Raw genomic sequence first — 19,575 nt, 5'->3', positions numbered from 1 at the left:
ATGTTTACAAGAGAATTGCCTGAATTTCAGAGGCACCCACATTACACTTCCAAAAATTATGGCATTTGGCTAAAAAAATTAAATTTGGTTGTAAGAGGACAGTAGTAATTACATCTTTAATTATTCCTAAGAACACAAAACACTTAAGTCCTAAATTGTTTACAAATTTAATGGCTTACAAACCCGTACTTCTCAGTAAAATTATTTTTTTTAAAATAGCATTTTCATTCATAGTAGTTCTACTAATAAATCTATAGTTTTTAAAAGAATATTTACAGAACTTTAATGAAAAAATAAGACTTAAGCACATAAAATTTAAGCAGAAAATAGCTTACAATTACACTGGCAGTAAAGTAACATGGCTTCCTGGCTACTGTACTCATTACCATAAAAAAGGGGATAAATACGAGCATAAAAGATTTATTTTTCTACCTGCCATTCTGCACAAGCATCGCATGGTATAGGAACCACTATATGTATCTACTAAAACAGGCGGCATCATATCTGTAAACATATTAAGAAAAGTACTTAGATAATATCATCAGCGATAGCTTTACAAAATCTGAACTTAAAATCTGAGTGTAAGTCAAGTCACATTAAAAATTCCAATGTCATTTACAGAATCATTCTAAAAACTGGCTCTTTAACTGTTAAGACTATTTTCTTGTTCTTGCACTTGCTCTTGTGCTTGATCTTGTTGTCCTGTTCGTCCCTCCAGCAGTCTGAGTTGTCTTCACATTGCCTTCAAGTTTTTCTTCAGTTTTGTTTCTTTTCCCTTTTTTGGGTGATCCGTTTTCATCATTCTCTATTCGTAGACAGAAATATTAAATGGAAATTTATATCATAAATCAAGCATTTTATAGAAAGTCAATCTTCAGTTCCATTGTTTTTGAAGGGAGATGTCCCTAATGACTACGTTCCAAAGCTTACATCTATGAGTTCAACAAACCAGTTACAAAACCCACACTTCTGCACATCCAATATCCTTTAAAATAGGTCCCCAAGGACATACAGCTATTTCTGAAAGTAGGTTAACATTAATGAGAGCACCAAAACCAATTAGCTATTATTTTAGCTAAAAATTCTTCTACTGATATGTAAAACTAAAACATATCTAACACTGAAGAAAAAAACAGCAAAAATGAATGTACAGCAACTAATTTATTGTCCAGCTAGAACTGCAAAGTCAGGCTTGTAGTTGTAACAAACACACTGGACGCTTCTGGAAGAATCCACATGGCACAGACCAGTGAAGCTGCTCCAAGAGATGAGCATCGACCCAAGCACCACCACTAAAATCCATGTGGGGAAAAAGGACCTCCCCCCAAAAGAAACTATTCAGACCGGTAGAAAAGCACTGGGAGAGATCAGTCCTTTGGGAGGTGCATGTAGCAGTGTCAAGAAGTGAAAACTAGCAGAAGTGTGAAGTCAATAAACCAAGAGGGGAACCTGCCACAATAGATGTACGTGTTACGTTTGGATAAGCACATGTAACAGATAAAGAGATGAAGAGAAATGAAACGAGAGCATGGCCAAATCACAATAGGATTAATGCACATAACCTGCCAGAAAATTCTTTGTGCATCTGTAAAGATTCATTACTTCCATTTTATTATATTTATTTGACGATAATTTATTACAACATGGTATCTTTAAAATTTTATCACATCCAGCTGAAAGGTTTAGGGAATATTTCAAGTGTCTGAAGCTAGAGCTCTATTGGCTTGGGGAAAATAAAACTGAAAAACAGGAAAAGTGAGAGACATGTGGAACTTCTGCTGTCATTTGAGCTCAAATACAGCTCCAAGTCCTTCTAGCACCAACTTCATTACAGCACGGATAAGTTGTACAAGCTACCCAAAACCTGGACATACAAAAGCAGGAGCTTAGATGGTATTTAGGAGAAAACAAGCACAGACAATGGGTGCTACAAATGTAATTATCATGCTATGCTCATAACCACCTGTAAGTTAGTTAATTGCTGTTATTTAACCTGCAAGTTACGGATTGAGACAGCAGAAGAGCATGAGAGCATTTGAATAACTCAGCAGAAGAGGAATACAGCTGTCAGATGCCATACAATCAATCCATTCTGCTTTGGAGAAACATCTGGTTTGTACAGGATAACCTAGCCCCTTCTTTACTTACCTCTCTTTGCTACATTAAAGACCCACTCTCTATTTACATTAGACTATGGCAGCCAACAGTAATAACAACCTGTACAAAATTCTAAACTTAGCTATATGTAGAAAATAGAAATATTTTTTTTTCCTCACCTGATTTTGATTTTTTAGGTGGTACATCATCTGCTGGCAACAGACATTTTCTTCTGCGAGAAGTGGAAGTTGTCTGTTGGGTAGGGTTAACCTCTTTTCCTTTTCCAGACTGATTACTTTCTTCAGAACCAGTGGGTATCAAACACTGCATTTCCGAAATGTTGCCGTTTTCAGGCAAGTTGCCATTGTCACGAAGAGAAGTAGCTGCCTCTGGTTTGAATTGTACATTTTTCCTCTTATTTCTCAGTTGCCTTTGTTTTTCCTGGGATGAGTTATTTTCCAGAGCTGTACCTTCACCTTCCTTAAGGATTCCGTTTTGACCTCTGTCTTCAGGCAAGACAAGCTTTTCCCTGAGAAAGGTTGAACTAGTTTCTTCAGATTTGGAAGGAACTATTTTCCTTCTGCCTGCCTTCGATGGATTTTCTTTTCCTGATTGGGTTACTTCCAAAAGTATACCCTGTTGCTCTTTGGGAGTTTCATTCTTACCATCTTCTGGCAAACCTTGAAGTGAACTAGAACTAACAGCCAGTGAAGTGATACTACACTTTTTCCCTGAGTACCCTTTTGAAAGGTCAATTTTTTCTTCGGAAGAGGGTTTTTCAGAAATCATTTGTTTAGCTTTCCTATGATTATTATTTCTGCTACTTTCTTTTGATAAGTTACGTTTTCCCCGAGCAGGAGTAGAACTTGTGGCTTCTAATAATATGGCAGCTTCATTCCTTCTGCCTCTTTCTGGTTGATCTTTTAGACTTGAAACAACTGCTCCTAACGGAACATTTTGATCTTTAAGAGCCTCTTCTTTACCATTATCTGCTGGCAAACCACGTTTTCTTCTAAGAGAAATGGAATTAGTTGTGTGTGACACTGGAGGAGTTTCTTTCCTTCTGCCCCTTCCTAATGGCTTTGCTTTTGCACAGGACACCGATTCCAAAAGCACGTTTTGTTCTTCATTAGTACTCTCCTCTTTGTCATCAGTTTCTGACAAGCCACGTTTTCTCCGGAGAGAAGCTGAACTTTTTGCCTCTGCTGCTAGATCAATCTCTTTTCTTTTGTCCCTTGCTGATGCATTTGCTTTTGCCTGTGTTCGATTCTCTTGCAGGATTTCAGTTTGCTTTGGTTCATGTGCTTCCTGCTCATTTCTTGTCTGCTTTTGATGTCTATGAGCAATGCCATCACTGTTTAGAGCAGTTACCAATGTGTCAGCTGTGTTGTTCTGGTCTTTCATTACTTGGTGTGCCTGCTTGACACAACTAGAGGCTGAAGACTCTTTGGGAGAAGATTCCTCTGTTTCTGACTTACATTTAAGCATAAGATCTAGGCTGTTTACATCCTGGGCAAATTCATCAGCCTTCTTCTCTGAAGAGTCTTTTTTCCCTCTCCTGCTTCTAGTTCTGTTTGCTTCTTGTTTGAATTCCAAGTTGAGAACAGTTACCGGCATTTTATCTGTCTCTCCAGAAGGTGATTCTGACTTTAATCTTTGAGATGCCTTTGTAGTATTTTCCTGAGCATTTTCCGCTTCATCTCCCAGAGATACTTTCCTCTCATTTTTGGTGGGTGATTTTGTTTCCGTAATGGTTTCATTTGAAGTCTCCTTGGCTTTCTGAACATTCTGTGTATTTTCAAGTGCCATCCCGCACATGTCTGGTTTTACTTCTGTTGGTTGTTTTCTAGCATTTCTTGAAGACTTACCTCTTTTTTCTGTTACCTTTACTTCAAGTTCAGTTCTGTTTCCAGATGCTTCTGTGGGGGCAGTCTCAGAAGTCTGCTCATCACCTTGTAGTAATTTTGCTGATTGGTGTTTACGAAGTTTCCTTGTCGTCCCATGAAGTTCCTCTGAAGGAGCTTGTTCAACCTGTTCATTCCTAGCTCTTCTTTGTCTTTTGGGTGGAAGCAGTGCTTCTGTGTTTTCTATTTTTTTCATTCCTCTAGACCTCTTCTGATGCAATAGAAGAATTTCTTCTCTGTCTTCTACACTACCTTTGTCAGATGCGTTTTCAGATTTTTTTAAATCTGTTTGCAGTTGGTGATTTTCATCCTGAGTGCTACTAGATACGCCTTCTGTCTTTCTGCTTTGATCATCTTCAGTTACAGATGTGCTACTGATATCATACTCCTGCAAAGCCTGTTTCCTATTTGCAGGATCTTTTTGTAGCACTGAAGAATCTTTTTCAGAAGACTCAAGATCCTCACTAGGATGTTTTAACTCCTTAGGTTCCTTAGTTTTACCTCTTCTTGGTCTTCGAGTATCAACCTGCGTTTCCACAAGTGAAACGGTTTCAACTGTTTTCTCAACAGGATGCTTTGAAACAATTTCTTTTTCCATGCAAAGATTTGTTCTCCTTCCTCTTCCTGTATTTTTAGCTACTGAAGTTGAAGTACTGATCTCTCCCATCTCTTCTTGGATGCTCTTTTTCTCCAGACCTTGCAATTCTTTTGAATTTAAATCCTTTTCACACTGCTTTGTTGAAGGTGGATGTACAGTCTTCCTTGGTCTGCCCCTTGTTAGTCTCTGGGTAGAGTGGTCTTCACTAGTTGACAACTTTTGTTGAGAATCTTTATCTTGTGAAGTATTTCCTTTGTCTTCTAAAACAGTTTTATTCCCCCCTACAAAGTTTGTCATATAGAAAAGAGCACAATCAAAAGTTACACATTACTATGCCCGATCAAAGTATCTCTTGAGTTTTCATTTTCCCAGTAAAGCGGTCTTGCTCTAATGAATCATATTTTATTTTAAAAAGTAACAGGGATTTAAACAGACTCCTAGAATAAAACCCAGTTTAGTACACAGAGTTATTTGTTTTATTTGACAGGTAGCACTCAAGCTTTAAGATATATTTTGAAAGTCTTTGCAAATAAAGGTGATTTTAAGTGGATACCTTAGCAACAGGTGATTTTTTGTTTGTTTGTTTTTTACACTGGTATGTTTGGAGATGCCACCGTTATTACATCAAACTACTACACCATTTTTTAAACACCAATAGAATGCCAACACTGGTTTGTGTTACAGATTACTGCTCAAATTCCCTGAGATATTTGCTCCTTCCATACTATATAATTTGGAATTTTTACAACACGTTGAAACTTCCTAACAACACACACAGTCCTGCATATTCATTATTACTCTAGTTAAAATAAAAGTGTTTGTACTTACCATACTCACGACTGCCATTAGTACAAGCAGTTACAGCATCTTCCTGCTTAGGATCCATAACATTTTCTGACCTGACCTAAGGAAATAAGCAATAATCAATACTTTTGTGTGTGTCTGACAGGACAAGAAATAGTTAACTAATAGAAAATTGGGAGTGAAACAGTTGAAAAAAGTCCTGCCAAATACTTTATGAGAAAATGAAGCCAACTTCGTTTGCTAACTGCATCATATATTTGGTACTACCACAAAATTGAACTTAATACTTGTTATCTGAGCTAGTGTAGCAGTTTTTACAGTGAAAGACAACACAGTAGAGTTTTAAAAAGCATTCAGTAAACGGGCTGAACATTGTCTAGTAAGATTAGAAAAAGAGGGTTATTGAATCTAAATCATTTGAATGTTTTGAAGTGTTTTATTGTAGTTCTACACAGACCAGCAATACTCATTTTAATCTATGGATCTGGGAGTCAACAAAAATCGAGGCTAATAAAATACACCAATGACAAGAGTGATGAAGGTGCGAATTGTAAGGTCAAAATGGTAACCCAGAGCAGCCTCAGCAGCCATTTAGGTAGGGTTCCTCTAAACAAAGTACATCCTAATACAAGCAAACAGAGTAGAATTGGTGTCCATTCAGCAAGCAGTGAATGAAAGCCTTATGGGCATGAAGAGCAATCAACTGACTACGTGGTAACGCCAAATTTTGGCAAAAGCTCAGTGCTCTTGGATGTTTAAAGAAAAAAAGTGTTTTGAATTTAATCTACAAGCTATGAAGAAGCTGTACAAAAAAAAACCAAACATGCATATATCCCACTTATGAAAAGGAAGGCACAGAAAGAACTCCATTGTAGTCTGTAAGTAATTTAAGGGTGCTTTAAACATAACAGAAACAAATGACTAGAAAAAAAGTGCTCCTTCAAATTTGTACTCAGCTGCATCTTCTGGTTTTTACCCATTCACACCTGGACAAAGCTACCAAGGAAAACACAGGTTGTCAACTTCACTGTTTTCAAATAAACATCAGGTGCTCTTCCAGAAGGTATTTTGTCAGCCACAGGTCTTGTGCATGAGATATTTTAATGAAAATACAATGATATAAAACATGTCTTATTAGATGGCCTAAGAGTTCACTTCAACCACAGGCTCCAAGCTTAAATAAACTCTTTCCAAAAGCTAAAGAAAATATTTTACCTTTGTTTCCTCTGACTTCTGCTTGGCAGTCTTCATAAGCTGCTTGATGCCCGACAGGACCTCTACAAGTCCTGGCTTCTTCTCTGGGGTTTTTAATGGCTGCTTGATGGCTGATCCAACGTTGACTGACTCCAACTTCTCATCTGGTGTTTTCCTTTTACTTTCCAATTTCACCTGAGAGGCTTGTTTCTCTGCACTTAATGATACGCTGTCCACATCAAGATCTTCTTCCAGCATAGCTATTCCTTCTGGAATTCTGGAGTACATTATTTCAAATATAGACTTTGGAGATTCCTCCTCTCTCATCAAATCTGAGATGTCATGACAATCCAGTATCTCTCCTGAAGAATCTGGAGTATTTAATGGTGACACCATCATCTCTCCTGAAATAAACAGTAGGTTTATCTAATTTGGCAAACAAACTAAGCAGGAAATCCAAACATTCCAATCGCTGTATAACTAAGTAAAAAATGGATTCAATCAGCCAAAGCTTTCTACAAGCTAAATCCAAAACTGTGTTTCAGCAATTGGTTTGGTAATTAGCAAGAAGGCAATTAGCTCCTACAAGGCACAGCATACGTTAAAAAAATTAAGCCTAAAAAACCTTGATGATTTTTTATTTAATCTGATAAAAATCATTAGTATTACTACTCTGAATATTGGATAATTCAGTCTTGATTTTTGTTGGTGATTCACTAGATGCTCACTTTTGCTAAATTCTTAGTAAAACAGAATTTAAAGAATTCTAAGTTATTCAGGAACACGACTGATATGCAAAGTCATATGCAAAAGACAGAAAAAAAAAGCTAAGGATCATCTTAACACAAATCTTCCTAATCTGACATTTTTCTTAAGTAGAATCTTTGCAAAATTCTACAGCATAACCACTCCCTGCCGTAAGATTTTGTCATTGAATCTAGATGTATCCCCTGACAATTGATTAAAGGATTGCCATGCTTCAACACAAGGTTTGCCTGAAACAATACTTCAGCATTTAGAAGTTCGATATAAAACTGAATGAATAAAAAAATAACACCTACCAAAAAAAATAACTGGAACTACTGGAAAATGTCCTCCAATACATGATAAAAAAAAAAATCAATGGTTGCAAGATGCTTTATCTCTACACTAAGTCTGCCTAGCATTAGGCTATGCACTATCAGTGAGTTGCAGACACAGCTACCCCAAAGTATACTTTAATAATTTCTTTCCAATTAACAACCATACCAGATTCTTCAGGAGTACGCAGTTCAGAAGTGTCCATTGTGGTGCACGGTGGTGTAAGATCACTGTCACGAACAGTGCTTGAAGGTGATGTGTTTCCACTTCTATTTTCTGGAGTGTTAAACATCTCAGCCAGCCCTATAAATTATATTCAGAAAAATGAGCACTTGTTTCGGAAAAAAAAAAAAAAAAAAGTGCACTGTTGGCAGAACCAGTAACAGGTTTTAAAAATCTCACAACGTACCTGTGAAGCTTTCATCCATATTCAAGTTTTGTTTCAAGATTGGATTTTTCACCACTTTAAGGACCTGTCCAGCTATTCTACCAGTGGTAGAGTGCGCTCTGCCTACAACTACTGTAGCAGGAGATTCTGCATGACCTGTGCTAAAATGACCTTTTATGAGTGACTACGCTCAATGAGCATCTGAGACAAGTTTTCTTAGCTTTCAGAAACGCTCAGGGATTATCCTGAGAGTCTTTCAGTCTTACTCCTTTCCACCTGCATAGAATCCTTTAGGTTGGGAAAGACCTTCACCATCATCCAACGACCAACCTCACCACCACGTAAAGTGGTTAAACCGGAACAGAACCTCTTTCAAACAGCACTACAGCTTCAACTACAGACAAGGGACAAATACTTACTCCATCCACCCAACACAATTAGTTATTTAGATACATTCTTAAGATGTTTTGAATTAATACATTTCAGTAAATTCAAGTAGATTTACACGCTGTGAGAAAGACACCAATACCCATTTAACATCTTGCCAAAATCTCAAACTTCCAGCTTCTGCAGTTAAATGCCAACAAGCTGTTTCAAGGTTAAGCAAACCCCCAAACCTTAAAAAGAAGTAAAACAAATACCTTTGGTGACTGTGTTGTCTTCTTCACTGGTCTTCGTTTTGGGGCACGTTTTTTAACGGCCTTTGCCTGTGGTCTTGCAACACCCAATTTTACCACTTCTGCCCAAGATTTCGCAACTACGAAGCAAAACAGACACAATAACCTTAACTGGCAGCTGTGTAAACAGGACTTCACAGCTATTTATGATTCCAAAGGATTTGCTGTAGTCAGAAATCACAATTTCAAGCTGAATCTTAACGAGTGTCCAAGCATCCAGTACGAGCGTCCAAGCATCCAGTACAAGTGTCCAAGCATCCAGTACGTTTCTACAACAAAAAGCGTCATACAGTTCCAGAATCTGTGCTAAGTGCTGACCTCACTCTGTCCTCACTCTCTGCTCGAGTTCAAAAAGCATTTGGACAGTGCTCTCAGACATGTGGTCTGATTTTCTGGGCGGTCATTTAAGGACCCAGGAGTTAAACTTGATGATCATTGTGGGTTCCTTCCAATTCAGGATATTCTGCGATTCTGTGAAATATTTTCCTCATTACAAATTTGCCATAAGCCTTTCAGTCTTGCACTTTATTTTACCTGAATTTTTCCTTAACAGAATGTAAGGTTTAACAGCAAAAAAATGTTTTTTTTTTGTTTTTGTTTTTGTTTTTTTTTTGTTTGTTTTTTTTTGCTTTTTTGTTTTTTTGTTTGTTTGTTTGTTTGTTTTTTGTTTTAAGTGAAACATATCCAGGATTAACCAGGAAGGCCTGTGATTTTATCTCACCATATAATAGGACTATCACTGAGACACTGCACACAGACACTGCACACAGCATGTTATTCACAACTTTAAAATGATTCTACAAAAAACGAAGATAGCAAAGAATAATAAATTGCCAGATGAATGTTGATATTGATGGGAAATTTTAAATTTGAAAGAGTCAAATCGATATAATTTGTTTTCATAAATTAAAGACATCTCATCTTTAAGTGTTTTCATAAAGATTAAATTTTCAAGAACCAGATTCCCTCTCAATTTTTCCAGTGGTATCAAAACTATTTTGACCAACATTTGAATTTGAATGTTCAACAATTAAAATATTTGTGTCTCAATGGTTATCATCCATGATGTCTGCCATACACCCAACACTTACAGGCAGTCCAGTCTACAACTGACAGTGTGTGAACTGGCTAGGAAAAAAGGCATAAAGAAACTAAGCTGAATACAGGTAAAATGCATGTTTTCACCAACAAAAATTATTGAACTGAAATTGTATCAGTTATATACTACTCCAAATTGAGGGACTTGGAGGATCAATACCGCAATTAACCTAACAAACAGAACCTTAATTCTACCATTTTTCAGTTTCTGAGTATTAGGATTTGCGTTCTAAATACCTTGTTATAAATCTAGTTGCTAAAGCGATGGATAAGTGTGAGAACATAAAATTTTGCAATTCTCAGATGATTCAAAAAAAAAAAAATCCCACAAACCATCAGAATATACACCGATCATTTGGTGGTCTCAGAATAAAACTAATAATAGGACTACTTCAGTTTTGTAGCTGTTTTTTAAAGCAGTAGAAATCATATTAAAATTAACTGCTGAAACAAACCTAGTAAGTTGGCAGTAGAGGCACCGCTTCTTCTTTTTGAACTGATAACTGCTACAGCACCACTCCTCCTCTTCATGGGAGTCTTCATACTACGTCGTGAACTTCTTGTTAAGTTGTTAGGTGTTGCCATTGAGGTTTTATCATCTTGGCTAACACCATTAGATTTAGGTGTTTTCTCTAGGGCACCATTTTTCTCCCCTGTATTCATATCTTTTGCAACACCGTTCTGCTCTTCTGCAATTGGTGATGGTGTTGTGATGTGCGAAACAGAGAAACGCCCTTTTGTGTAAGGTGCTGGAGAGCCTGTAGGAAGCTGCGGTGTTGCTTTTCCAGAGTCAGGGGAAGAGGCAGCTGGGGGCGTCTGGGCTGGCAATTTTTCTGGTGACATTTTTTCTTTTTGCAAACATACAGAAAGTTCTTGGTAGAAAAAAAAATAACAAAAAATTACTGTGCAAAGCTAAACTACAAGTGTTCTTTTCTATCTCTGAAAGTAAATGCAATAGTATAAAATAGCATCAGATCAGTTGAAAAAGTCTTAGATGTTACTCTCTAAGAAGAAAGCAAATTGGCAACAACTTTTAAATTTCAAAAGCCTCCAATGGCCTGTGCAAATCCAACTGAACAAATTAACTTTGTTACTCTAGTTTATTCAAAACAGTCTTATTCCCATAAAGTGCACTACAGGCTTTCACTAGCTTAAATCAGCAGCTGAATGTTTTCAGACTTCTGGCCAAGCCACACGGCCATAGCTTGCATAGTCTGGCAACAAACTACTCTTTCTAGATTGCGTCTCTTTTCTGCTATTTATGATTAACTGGTGCCAGTAGATTCTGCTGTTAAGCACAAGCACACAAACATACTCCAAAACATGCATGAGAACAAGCAAAAACGTGTGATGAAATAAAGCACACCCCCTGGATAAAGAGAGGTAGACGAACAATAAGCTGCACATCCTCCTTTGGAGGAAAAAGTTTAAAAACGCTGATTAAAAAATACCATTATAATTCCCAGTCAATATGTCCACTTCCTAACATACATCTTTATTATTCATTTTGAATTCATTTTTAGAAGTCTTTGAATTTACAAGTTCTGTTCGTATCACTTAGCTTAGCGACTCGATTAGCCTCAGCATTTATTTACCTGGACTGCAAAGTGCTTCAGCCCCTGAGCCTTTTTCAGCACTGCGCGTGGGGAGCCTCCAAACGGTAAGCTCAGCCTTGCAGGAATCGCACCTCGTTTAAGGGGTGAGTTGGGAGGCAAACTTTTGTCAAAGAGTTCCGGACTTAGATGACCACCAAAAGACAATCTTTTTCGCTTGCCTAAAGGCTGAGGTAACAGATCACCGCTCTTCCTCTTCTGAGACACTCTTTTTGTGTTACCTAAACAAAAAATAGCAATAATTGAATATATCTCCACAAATCAAAGAATCCAGGAAGTCACCATTTTAACCAGCACAGGAAACAAGGCTTACTTGGGCATTTTAAAGGCAGAAACATATTAGAAAGTAACTCATTTACATTCAATTGGAGAAAATTTTATAGAAATTACTGGTTATTTTTAGGGTCATATATATAAAAACATGATGTTACAGAACCAACGTATCAGCAATTAATTATATATTTAAATGGAAAAATTCTCACGAAAATTAAGAGATTTTCTCCAATTAAGTGCCAACAAGGCGCGAAATCTATTTACCTGATTCTTCTTCAGCCAACAGGTCAGAAACATTCATTTCTGCAACAGCCTCATTGTCTTCCAGTACACTAGCACTTCCCAAAGACCTCTTTGATGATGATCTCCGAGGTCTTAGAACACAAGTATCTTCCAAATCTGATTTCTGATTACACCCATTGGTGGCCAGATCTTGTTGAGTTCCACTGTCCTGTCTGTCTACAGTCTTATTGTCGTGTTCTTCAACTGCATTTGTCTCCAGTGCTTTCTCAGTTCGCAGTTCAGAGGTTCTCGGCCTACCCCTTTTTCTTCCAGACTCAGATTTCTGACTAGCAGGAGATGCCAGTTCTGATGTTATCTCTCCTGAAGTTGGTGTCTCTGAATGGATGCTTTTGTTTACAAATTCTTTACTTTGTCTGACATTTCTTCTGGGACTCTTGGAATTAGAAGCAGGAGACTCAGAATCTCTCTTTTTTGAATCTACATTTGTCTGATCACAGATTTCTTTCAGCACTTCTACTTTCCCCGATTTTCTTGGTGTATGTTGTTTACTGTTTCGTCTCTGGTTTATGCATTTATTTTCTGCCAAAGGCTGTTGTTGGAGGCTATCATTTCTGCACACTGAATCTTCCCTTTGAATTTCAGCTGAAATTTCTGAAAAAGATTTGTGTTCCAACAACACATCTCCTCGAGCTGTCGGAGTACCAATATTTACAGAATCCACCCCAGTAGCTTCGTTGGTAGGTGACATGAAACAAGATCGAGGACTCTTCCTTCTGGGGGTTGGTGTAGACATAACATGTTTGTCTACTTCAGAAACGTTTGTCATGTTTGTTGTCTGCGCTATTTTCTCTGCTGTTATTGCAGAGTTGTAGATTTTCACCTCATCTGCATAACCCAAGCGTTCTATGGAGCATGGCTGCAGCAGACATGCTGCATTTCTGTCATTCTCCTTACTGGGTTTGGGTGTTTTGGCTGGAACTTCAGTGCCTTTAGATTTACCTGGTGTACTTTCTTCCTTATGATCTTGCAAGTTACTTCTCCTGAGAATACTTTTTGTCATCTCCTTTGAAACAGAAGTTCGCGGACTTCTGGTAAAACATTTCTTGGTAGCACTTCCTACCATTGAGATTTGATTAAGTTCTGAACTAATTACTTCTTGTTTCATTTTATATTCTTCATTATTTTCACTTATGCCAATTTCTTTTTCTTCAGTAGGGCTTACATGATCACAACTTGATGCGATTTGAGCACTTGGTTCCTGCAGGGCACCCTTACCACCTTCTTTTCCAGCTTTTTCAGGTACATTTCCTCCTTGCAGAGTTTTTTTCACTTTAATCTCATGTTTCAGCGTTTCATAGAGTTTACTAAAGGGAGACATTTCAGTTTGCTTTCTAGTAGATTGTTTTATCTTATATGAAGATTTAGGTGTTTGTAGCTTAACTGGTAAGGCTTTGGACATATTTTCCTCTGTACTTTGTTTATTTTCATCAGCATTTTGTTCTTTGCACTCAGAATGATCTACAGCGTAAGCAAAGCAAAAACAAAGTTATGTAAAAAAAGCAGAAACATAAGTAAAGTTCCTTAAATACAGATGAGAATTCCCTCCTTTCCTCTACCAAGGCTAGCAACCAGGCTCCAGGATATGGGACTGTACACAAAGCTCTGTTTACAATAACAATTCTCTCATAATAAAAACATTAGTTGTGAAATGTTTAATAAATTTTAAGTTGCAATCTGGACCTTATCCCACATTCAGATAAGGCAATTTGTATTTCATGCTGCTGTTTTTCTTCGGTGGCTTATATACCTATCTTTCACGGCTGCCACAAGACAAATCTGTGAACACAGAACTAAACAATCACTGAGATCGGCTTACCACAATTCAGTCAGTTTCCTGTCTTGCATTTACCCAAGTGCTGTATTGTTCTAACTGTACCAATGCTTCTCTAGGGTAAAGCAAGACAATAAAACAGAGCTAGCACTTCCCAAATGAGACAGAGCAAGTGACCGCACGCATGCTGGAGGCCTGAAGTAACATGCTTCACTTCACATTTTCCACGCAGAGAGCAGTCAGCTAGCAGGGTTCATCCAAGAAGTTGCCTTTCGAAACCACAAGAAGCTGAGCCCTTGTGAACATTTACACATCCACAGTCTCAACACTGCCATATACCAGCATGAACATCTACTAAAACAAATGCTGACATGTCCACTTCTCTTAGATGCAACGGGAAATACATGTAAAGATGGAGAGACTAACAGACAAGGAAAAAGCACACTGATCAACTTTTGGAAAAGGAGATGGGGGTTAGGAAGGAGATCTTTAAACGTGATCTTTTGGGATTTCAGCAAAGCGTTCAATACTGTTTCTCAAAAAGTGTTACTGCCCATTTGTCAGAATGCAACAATGTGTTTTCCCCTGGCATGGGTAAATCACAGCATTTAAGTACAATGCAGTAGTACACTGACACAGGAATGTGTACTGTGCTCAGTTTGAAAAATCTTTAAATATATTTATTTTGCTCTTTTCAACCTTGTTTTTCCTCCATATGCTAAGAATTAAAATTAAGGAGGAAGATGAACACAAACCCCCTATAATACAGGTACCAACCTGAAGATCTTTTAGATCCTGAAGTTTGCTTATGTAATAACTCCACTTCTGCCACCTGCTGAACATGAAGAACCTGTAAATTTGTACAACGTTACAGCAGAGCAACAAATATTTATTTAGCTTTCTACTGAACATTGGAAAACGCTAGATTTATAAATGTGTAAGCATTGCATACTGAACAGGTTTAAAAGCACTCAAATTAAAACCGAGTATTTCACCACTTAAGAACACTAACCGATACTCTACACAGCAAGAGCTCAAGTCTTGTTTTATTATTATTAGCTCTAAAAGCAGCTGTAGCATATGAACATGTACAAGCACATTCTAAGCTCACTTTTGTACCAGACCTAGTGGAAGAATTTTATTTAAATAAGAGAAACAGAACGTACAAAAATCTTCAATAGCCACAGTACTCGCTAAGTAGCAATATCCCCTTGAAGGGTTAAAACATTGTTGGGAATTAAAAAAAGAAACAAGTGCAAATCAATTATTAAAAGATAAACTTAGTTTGATATTTATAAATTCCAACAATTTACTAGCCCATAAAACAACATACTTTTGGAGGAAAAAAATGCTCAGGTTCTAGGGCAAACATCCCCATTTAAAAGTAATAGATCTATTAACAGAAACTGATAACTCTAAAAATAATATATTGAGTTTAAAAAAGATATGAGTTCATTTGCATTTTCAAACAGAAAGCTAGCCTACGATTGAAAAAATATTCCTCATTTAAAAAAAAGCAGACAAAACCCACAACAAAACAGGGAAATAGAATTTATCCTTATCAATACTGATACCAATGTATTTAGAAGTAAGCCTGTCACCACAAATTTACCTGCCGCGTTTCATCTTTTGGAGATCTGGAACGCCTTTTTCTTGGAGTTGATTGGAGAGGATATTCAAACCTGGATGAAATATTTTAAAAGTAAAAACAAGCATTTTTTTGGTTAAATAGCTGATAACTAAATTCGCATTATTAAGATAAATGACCTAGAAAGAGTTGTCCCACTCCCAGCAATACCAACATATTGCTTTAAAGTACTTTCACTACATCAAAATATTCTCTTCTCCTAGAAATGTGTTTGTCCTTGAAACAAAATCAAAATGATCTCTCCAGACAATTCTATCTTTATTGATTTAGCTTAATATAATATATAAAAGTAATAAAAAAAATCTTTAAGCCGTCTTGCCTTCTGGAGAAGCTCTATAAGACATTGTAAAGAGATACAAAATAAACTAAATTATCTTTCTGAAAATGGTAAAACGATGTTTTAGGTTTTCCCATTCATCTACTGCTATCTCCTGTATCTTCATCCGGCAGGTAGAGACCGTCCACAGAGTTCCCCACACTGTTTGGCTGCAGAACATGTTCTAGGATCAAGGCATTGTCTGTCAGAGACAGTTTGTCACTGGCACTTACCTGAAAGAACGATCAATAATAGTTAACACATCTCCGTGCTTCAGAGGTACAGGTTGCTGAAAACAGCTACCGTTCAGCTGCGTAGGATTTACTGTACTTAAATTTGTCAAGATTGCCTAGAAATAAAACAAAAATTTCAGTAGCCCGATGAGATGCAACAATGCAATACAAATGTCATTAAAATATGCATATCTTACCTCCTCGTTTTCATTTACTTCAATTTTACAATGTTCTTTTGAGACATGAGGCAACTGGATACGGATGTCACATTCTGTTCTCCTAGAGGTGAAAATATAATTGGAGTTTACAGACATGCAGAGAAGACAAAAAATCTCACTGCTGTAGAATTTGGTGCTTTGACATCCCAAATTTCAGCTAATAATTTGGATGACTGTACACAGAAGAACAAAGGGACAAGAAAATACATTGAATGAAATACTTAACGTGATGTCTATCGCACCAAAAGAGTTTGGAACACTAGGGAAAAGCCAGAAAGTTATTGCTACCACAGGGAAACCTTTTCTCCACCAAAGAAAAAAATGAATGTGATCAGCAGTTTAAATTCCACCACTTTTCTCTGGACATATACATTTAATACATGCCAACAGACCTAAGGCAAGAGAGCAGTCACTAAGTTCTCCAGGTAAGAAACAGGGGGAATGCTGTACTTGGTGCTAATTTCTGTGATGAAAAGTGGTGGAAAAAACAGCACTGCAGTAAAAAGGATCGAAAGAGAAACACGGAGTCTAGAGCTTGGATTCTAAGTCACATTATAAGCAAAATACACTCTGTCCAAAATCTGTCCTAGTGCTAACAATACAGAGATCAAAAAAAACAGTGTCTGAGTGGCTGAGAAGCAGCCTTTTCATCCGCCAGTAAAGCCAATTATTATAGGACTGGCTCCAGTGTGAAGCCGCAGATTACCATTAGTGGCCAAAATTGTTAGAATGCAGGCTTGCCCTGCCTAACCCACCAGGGAGCGTTGAACTCATTCACCTTAATTGGCTAAAAGAGTTGAGATCCTGAAGACAATTAAGTCTGAAAAAAAATGCAGGACATTAGGCAATGAACGGGAAGAAATGAACCACCTAAGGCTTTCAACTGTGACAAAAAAATATCAGGAGCTTATGTTTCTGTAATGCCAGAGAATCCATACTGGAAAAAAGGTAAAATAACCAAAAATCTGTTCATGACAAGCCTAAAAAGACATTAAAACTGATTATCATCTGCCTGGGCAGCTCTGCTGAAGCCAAAGAAGAGTATTATTGACACTGCAGTGCTTCCCACAGACTGGCACTACGGGATCTGATGCAGGACTGGATAATTAGTTAAGATATTAATCAATCAATCAGAGAAGTGCTGAGCAAACCCAGTTCAAGAGAAGTAAAAACATTTATCAATTCTTGATACTAGCTCGTGCATTTCATTACTGAGGCCTTGGAGAACCAAAAGAATAATTAAAAAAAAAATAAAAAAATAAAAATAAATGCAAAAGAGCACTGGTATGAGCACAGTTGAATGCAAGCCACTTTCCCTTCTGCACTGGTTGGTTCTCTAGGACCTGCCCGCAGATAAGAGTGCCACCACTTGCTAATTGGACACACGTCACATGTAGATTACTTGCAATCTCATAGCTCTAGCGGATCTCTTTGACAGAAACTTTGGGGAAAAAAAAAGAACTTTTTTTTAAACAAGGAAAGGTCAAAAAGCGATGACAAACAGTAAGTTCCGCTCAAGTAATGTGAGTCCAATACCACTTTTCCTACCTTGAACAGCATTCACAAATACAAACAGTTCTTTCTTGCAAGTAAATATTAAAAAGATTCTGTCTGCAGGAACTATCATTAATGTTATTTCAATGCATCCGAGTACTCGACACATTCTCACCTTCCAAATAAACAAGAACTTGCAGTGAGTGGAAAGTGAATTCCATCGGTCCCATTGCGTTTAATTACAATTATTTTCCCGAAGAGCGGCATCTTCCAACATAAGAAGTCTTACCTATGTGAGAATGTCAAAATTACTCATCCAAGTCATGATTTATTCTCATAAATATGTAAAGCAACGTAACCCTTTTTTAATGCCGTTCAAAACACTCCTAAAGTACAGCACAAGAGCCTTGTGCCTGTGCCACGTGAACGAAGTGCCATTTCCATGTGTTTCCCTGCACCTGGGAACTATCCACCACGAGCATTGGTTGAAATCGTGCACAGGAGCGCGGGCACTACACGTTTGGAGGAAACAACGCTTTTAACAGCGGTAAGAGCAGTCATCACGTGCTCACACAAACTTAGCAATACCGCTTTGACGTATGCCATAGCTGCTTGGTATCCATCAGAGCCTGCAAAGAGGCAGCACCACTCATACAATGGTTCATTCCATGAGCGATTTAAAGCTATTTTCAGGCAAGCAGTCACTCCTGCTCACCTACACCTGGTGCGTTACCTTCCTCTCATCTACTGGGACGTTCTCGGACTTGGCTTTCAAGCAAAGCTGCCTTTGAAGCAAAGCTGGAGAAGCCGTGACTGCGGCTGGAGCTATTTATCTGCAGCTCCCTGTCAGTGCCAGCTCTCACACCCGCAGAGGTTTCACAGAAATCCCGCTGCAGGCTGGGTCTCAGAAGCGACTGCGTCCCCTGGGCTCTCAGGGAGCTCCCTCCTCCAGGAGGAGGCTGAAGCACCCGTCATTACCACAGGATCAGGGTCCCGAGCGTTGCGTTAAATACAAACCTGACCAAACCACGACATTTCTCACCCCTTGGCCCGTCAGCAAAGGAAGGACCGAAGGGGAAAGGCCTGGCAGGAGCCCCGCGGTGCCGGCTCCCTGAGGGGCTCCCACAGACACACACAGCGTGTGACAGCACTGACAGCGCCCCTCCGCCAGCAAACCCTTGGGTGTGCCTGTGCACGGTGCAGCGCCACATGTTGTTCATTTGAAAGCAGGCCCTACAACAACACCTATAACCCGCGCATGGGATTAAAGCCCAGCACCCCCACGCCACAAGCACCGTAAGGGCAGCACCACGGAGCGATCCCAGCCCGCTCTCAGCATCCTCCCCGGCACTCCGCTTCCCCCAGCAATAACCGCGTGTGGTTTTAAAGCTTATTCCCAACGCCAGCAGCCCCCCGCCCCCCCTCACCCCGTCCCGTCCCGGCGCTCACCCCCTCAGCGCGGTGCCGGCTCCCTCCTGCTGCCGCCGCCGCTCCCCGCGGCGCCCCCCTCCCGTCCCTCCCGTCCCTCCCGCCCTTGCCGCGCGTGCCAGCGCCGCCTCCGCCCGCTCGTATCCCTCCGCCGCGCCGCTCCAGGCACCTGAGGCACCGGAGACACCGGGAGCTGCCGGAGCCGCCCCGGGGGGACACGGCCCCACACACCCAGCCCCGGTCGAGCCGCCTCGAGGCCCCTCGGCTCTATCCAGCGCCGCTCGGCGGACGGACTCTTTTAGCCCGGGAGGCCCCAGTTGGGCAGCAGCTCGCTAAAAGCTTCCTAAACTAACGCAGACAGCCGAGGCTGGCTTCTGAGCCGCTCCTCCCCTAATTCAAATTGGTTTTGGTTTTGTTTTCTTCATCATAAAAACAGGG

General features: G+C 39.1%; 1 protein-coding gene across 1 annotated transcript in view; it reads right to left on the bottom strand.

The window, feature by feature from the left end:
• The window catches only part of LOC140002821 (uncharacterized), a 54,912-nt gene extending 35,337 nt beyond the window's left edge, over positions 1 to 19,575 (bottom strand). Inside the window, exons 1-16 of the mRNA XM_072040213.1 lie at positions 19,307 to 19,575; positions 17,885 to 17,998; positions 16,195 to 16,276; positions 15,998 to 16,113; positions 15,413 to 15,482; positions 14,578 to 14,650; positions 11,991 to 13,487; positions 11,450 to 11,674; positions 10,296 to 10,727; positions 8,707 to 8,822; positions 8,087 to 8,249; positions 7,846 to 7,980; positions 6,619 to 7,001; positions 4,254 to 4,527; positions 2,568 to 2,858; positions 2,277 to 2,486 (exon numbers count right to left, since the gene is read on the bottom strand). Of these exons, the coding sequence (XP_071896314.1) occupies positions 2,277 to 2,486; positions 2,568 to 2,858; positions 4,254 to 4,527; positions 6,619 to 7,001; positions 7,846 to 7,980; positions 8,087 to 8,249; positions 8,707 to 8,822; positions 10,296 to 10,727; positions 11,450 to 11,674; positions 11,991 to 13,487; positions 14,578 to 14,650; positions 15,413 to 15,482; positions 15,998 to 16,113; positions 16,195 to 16,276; positions 17,885 to 17,976 (4,159 nt within the window). The 5' untranslated portion in view covers positions 17,977 to 17,998; positions 19,307 to 19,575. The remainder of the gene's footprint in view (positions 1 to 2,276; positions 2,487 to 2,567; positions 2,859 to 4,253; positions 4,528 to 6,618; positions 7,002 to 7,845; positions 7,981 to 8,086; positions 8,250 to 8,706; positions 8,823 to 10,295; positions 10,728 to 11,449; positions 11,675 to 11,990; positions 13,488 to 14,577; positions 14,651 to 15,412; positions 15,483 to 15,997; positions 16,114 to 16,194; positions 16,277 to 17,884; positions 17,999 to 19,306) is intronic.

The sequence above is a fragment of the Anas platyrhynchos genome, chromosome 6 (assembly GCF_047663525.1).
Source record: "Anas platyrhynchos isolate ZD024472 breed Pekin duck chromosome 6, IASCAAS_PekinDuck_T2T, whole genome shotgun sequence".
Lineage (NCBI taxonomy): Eukaryota > Metazoa > Chordata > Aves > Anseriformes > Anatidae > Anas > Anas platyrhynchos.
This window is presented reverse-complemented; position numbering and strand designations above follow the sequence as displayed.